Below are 4,991 nucleotides of genomic sequence, written 5' to 3'. Positions count from 1 at the left end.
AGAACACAGCAAAGCAACTCTCCTGAATAGTAAGAGGACTGAACCATCACTTTCGCTTGGCGATATGTATGTATCTCTCCGCCAAACGTCTTACAGGCGACGCTACCACCCACAAACTGGTCCTTTGTCACCAACCGACTACGCACTCCACAAATCGTGGCACCCGTGTCACGGAGTACTGAACACGCAACGTTGTTGACACAACCGTGATCAAGATTCAGACTTCCAACAGCCTGAGTAACCGAACAACCAATGTCTGGGACAACAGCATTTCCTGATTCGACCCGCTTGTATAAACCTGAATCAACCAGATAGTGCGGACAAGACCTCCTGTCATGGCCGTCAATCCCACAAATCAAACACGGGTTCTGAGGGTGTGTCCGTCGGGGACACTGAGCTGCCCAATGTCCTTTTCCATGACACAACAGACAAGTATCTCCGCTCCGGAACAAACCACCTCTGCGACTACCAGTACGATTGCGTCTACTTCCACGAGGATAGTATGTATCACCTTGTGACTGTGCCTGAGCATCAGACGTACCTCTGCCATAGCTCCAGTTACCTTGTCTACGACCAGCAAAACTGGAACCAAACCTCCGAGACTGCGGACCACTTCTACGATTATTGCTTTGTGAAAAAGCAGCTGCAGCGTACTCTTCGTGACTACACGAACCTGCAGAAAAAATGGTTGGTCCCGACTTTCGTGACAAGTTTTTCCCAGGTCTCGCTAAGCGATAGCTTTCGGCAGCTTTGACCATTTCATCCAAAGTAACTAGACCTCGTTCACGAATGAAAGTTGCTAAGTCAGCTGAAACGCTTTCAAGGAATTGTTCTCCCAGAAACAAGTTCACTAAACCCTCAACATCTGTGGTTATGTCAGATAGCGCAACCCAACGATCAAACAATCGTCGTAACTCAATCCCAAAAGTTTGGAACGGTTCCTTTTCACTTGGACGGATATTTCGCAGTTTTTGCCTGAATGTTTCAGACGTGCACTGAAATTTCTTCAGCAAGTTTTCTTTCAAACATTGGTATGTTAGTTCACCAGCAGCAGCAAGGCTATGGTATAGGTTTAATGCATTGCCCTCTAAAAGAGCAGACAAGTACGTGATCCACCTTGTCTCTTCCCATCCCAGAGATTTTGCATGAGTTTCAAATCGGAACAAGTATGAGTCTATATCATCTTGCTGTTCTCTAAATGCAGGGAGTCTGGGGTAAACAGGGCGAGCACCTACATTAGTGTGAGAATCCCGACCATTCTGTGGTGCATGCGACCCAGCACTAACCTCAGCCTGCCTAATTTCAAGTTCTCTTTGTTTTAACTGGTGTTCCATTTCTTTATCTCTTCGTCTTTCTTCAATTTGTGCATCTTCCCTTTCTTTTTGCATTTGTCTATCTTCCCTTTCTTTTTGTCTATCCAATTCTTTTTGTCTCTCATCTTTTTCTCGTTTTCTCTCCAAACGATCAAAACTCTCTTTCACGTATTTCTCACGTTTATCTGCAGCCAGACCCAAAGTCTCTGCCTGTTTAACAAACTTTTCAAACAACGCATCATAATCATCTTCGCTCTCCATTGTGTAAGTTTTGAACTTTCAAAATCACACCAAAATATGTCCAAGTTTAGAGAAAAGTTTTGAAAAAGTTTCAAACAATAATGCAAGATCAAGTAATCTACTTCAAAACTGTCAAGTACCACAACAAATCTGGCACAAGATACAATAGTCAATACAAGACTATATCCAAACACGTTTCGGCGTAAATCTCACGCAAAAATATCCAACAGTTTTAATGAAAGTCAAATATTCAGTCAATGAAGTCAAAACGAATCTTCAAACATATATACAAGTACAAACAAAACAACAACCCCAAACCATAAATAGGAGGAAAAATTCAAAGTTCAAAAATACAAACACAAGTAAATAGTTAAGACTAATCAACAAACTAAGTACTAAATCAGAAAATCAAAGCCAAACTAAATAAAGCCCAACTAAAGGAAATGCAGTTGGAAGCAAAATAAAAACAAAGTTCCAAGAAAAAATTTATGAAGTGAAACACTCCATATTAAACTAAACTAAATTCAAAGTTATAAATAGTAGCTTAAAATAACTATGTATACACTACTAATGAGATTAACTTAATCTAAATCAACAAGACAACAACAACAAAAAAATGTAGTTGGAGGCAAATAAAATAAATTCCAAAAAAAAATATTAAAGTGACACAATCACTCCAAACAGCAGACTAAATACAGGCAAAAAAAATTCAAAGTACCTAATCTACTACCATAGCAAATAACAAATCAAAAATAAACTAAAACTTAAACTAATTAAAGTCTATATCAAAATATCACAACTAATTACCTTAATTATTTACAACAAACCTACAAAATCAAACCAATCCTACAGAATCAATAAACCTAACCAATCACACTAACAAAACAAAAAAAATTCCAAAATCAAATTAAAAATTTTCAAAGTCAACAAGAACAAAATTAATCAAAGTTAATTAACAAAGGCAAAGGGCAATAAACAACAGATAGATCCCTATTCCAAAGCAGAAAGAGAAAAAAAAAATGTTCTAACTATTTTACAAAATGAAAGCACAGAAAAGAGCAAGGAAAAAGAAATGAAAGACCCCACAGGAAGAAAAATGAAGCTATTCCCTCAGTGCTTAGAACTATACAGTAAGCACTACCGTAAAACTGGAGACGGTAACAATACAAAACAAGACATGAACGACACAACTATTCAATCAGAAAATCTCTGTCTGTGTGACCTACTGTCAAAATTTCTAAAAAACTCAACACAGGGGACAAAAGTAAGTTTAGCAAAGCAGGGAAACAACTATGAATTTTAACTAACACAGAGTAATCGGGGTCACCAAATGTTACGGCCGGAATTTACGTGTGTATGTCTGTATGTATCTATATCTACTCCTATCAAAAATTGTGCGTGCTACTCTCTGTTTACTATATAACTGTTCTTCACACACACACACACACACACATTCCAACCAGGCACAAAGACAAGAACACAGTATAGCCCTTTGCCCCTGTACCTCTATTTGAATGTTCAATAACACAACATAAACATATTATTCTACATCCATTCTACAGATCACTTTCGCTCAACATGAAAGTCCTATTTCTGTTAACACACAGAAATCAAACTGCACAAAATTACATACATGTTATTATGTCATGCAATCTACAGTTCTCGTGCACACACGTATAACACTTGAGGCTTTGTTCCGTGAAAGCCCGTCTGTCTCAAAACACACGAAGACACTGTCTCAAACAATTCTTCTGTTACTATTCACTTCTGTTATACACAGATGACAAACCCCACGACGCTCGACGTCTCGTGGTTATTCACTCGGGAACGTATCTGTACAGCTATCACGCTGGTTAAATTCTCTCAGTCGTACTCACAGTATACAGTGGCACACACTGCTTCACCCCACCCACACAACTGTCTCGTGTGGTGGAATGGGACGGGGTTCCCGTTACGCAGCGCTTCACGCTGTCTTCTCCTCCAGCATCTCCACAGCTCACGGCTGGAGCATGAGGGCAGAACCTCCCGTCTCGTTCCCCCTTCCGCGACCGCTCTCGGCCCGGGATACCTCCGTGACCCACTCGGCCCGGGATGCTGTAAACACAGCAGCTGAATCTACCGATTCAGTACCGCGGCACGAGTCCCCAAACGACCTCTAGCGCCCGGTGAGAAACTTTACAATCAGGAGACACGTCCTCTCCTGTCGACAGTCTGCAAAGCTCTGAGCCTGTATTCTCTTTACAACGCCACCTCGGTCTATACTCTGCTCTGATTGGTCACCGACACTACTGCACTGCGTCAGTGACGTATCACTGTACGGTGTCCACTCAAAGTTCGTGGCCCATAAATTCTGTACACCTGAGTCACATAACTCCAATATACACTATGTGCAAATCCGTTTGTCACAGAGAGAAAGAGAGAGAGAGAGAGAGAGAGAGAGAGAGAGAGAGAGAGAGAGAGAGAGAGAGAGAGAGAGAGAGAGAAAGAGAGAAAGAGAGAGTGAGAGAGTGAGAGAGAAAGAGTTAGAGACTGAGAGCGAGCAAGCGAGAGACAGAGAGGGAGACAGAGAGAGAGTGATATGCATTCAGAGAGAGAGAGAGGGAAAGAGAGAGAGAGGGAAAGAGAGAGAGATAGTTTGTGTGTGTGTGTGTGTGTGTGTATGTGTGTGTGTGTGTGTGTGTGTGTGTGTGTGTGTGCGTGTGTGTGTACCCCCGTTTCCACAGGTTTGGTTGCCTAAATCACCATAAGGCAACCATCCACACGTGGATGGCAACCTAAACTCTGGATGACAACCTAATTGTGTGGATGGTCGCTTCATTTAACACCGTTAAATTGACTTTTTTGACGGAAAGAATGTCATAACAATGTTCAAAATGACATTCTTTCCGTCCTCTATAGGCGACGAAATAGGTCAAATTTTGTGCATTTTTTAGTGCAAAATTCTTCGATGCCGGAGCGAGTACTGCACCCAGTGCTGTTGTAGTGCAAGTGCACTAGAAAGGCACTACACCCAGTGCCGCCTCTTAGGTAATTATCCACACTTTAGGTATGTGTGTGTGCTTTCTTTTCTGATACTGTTATTTTGAGTGTTGTTGATGTTGTTTCTTTTGTTGTTGATCAAGCGTTGTTTATGTTTCGAATATTCTAAAAGAAAAGAGGGTTATTGTTAGTTCTCTATCCCTGATGTTTCAAGGCACGGAGCTTCCTAGACAAACAGTTAGGACTGTCATCTCAACATATTGTTCTCGTCCACCAATATCTAAGATCCTGGCAGTTTCCTGTAAAGGGTTATTTTTTTAATAAATTAATTCTGTATAATGACACTAGGACCGAATAGTTCACACGGGAACGATTGTGGCTATAGATGAGAATTAATATGCTGTTCTTGTGGTTTATTTTCAAAAACATCCGCACATTTCAGTACTTGACGGGCCAAAA

At 41.0% G+C, this 4,991-nt stretch overlaps 1 protein-coding gene across 1 annotated transcript in view; it reads left to right on the top strand.

The window, feature by feature from the left end:
- The first annotated feature begins 3,487 nt into the window (after positions 1-3,487).
- Positions 3,488-4,991, top strand: part of LOC138949849 (uncharacterized) — a 7,057-nt gene continuing 5,553 nt past the window's right edge. The window contains exon 1 of the mRNA XM_070321629.1: positions 3,488-3,649. Coding sequence (XP_070177730.1) covers positions 3,488-3,649 — 162 coding nt within the window. The remainder of the gene's footprint in view (positions 3,650-4,991) is intronic.

This window comes from Littorina saxatilis, linkage group LG16 (assembly GCF_037325665.1).
Source record: "Littorina saxatilis isolate snail1 linkage group LG16, US_GU_Lsax_2.0, whole genome shotgun sequence".
In the NCBI taxonomy this organism is placed as follows: Eukaryota; Metazoa; Mollusca; class Gastropoda; order Littorinimorpha; family Littorinidae; genus Littorina; species Littorina saxatilis.
The sequence above is the reverse complement of the archived record's forward strand: the minus strand, read 5'-3'. Positions and strand labels throughout refer to the sequence as shown.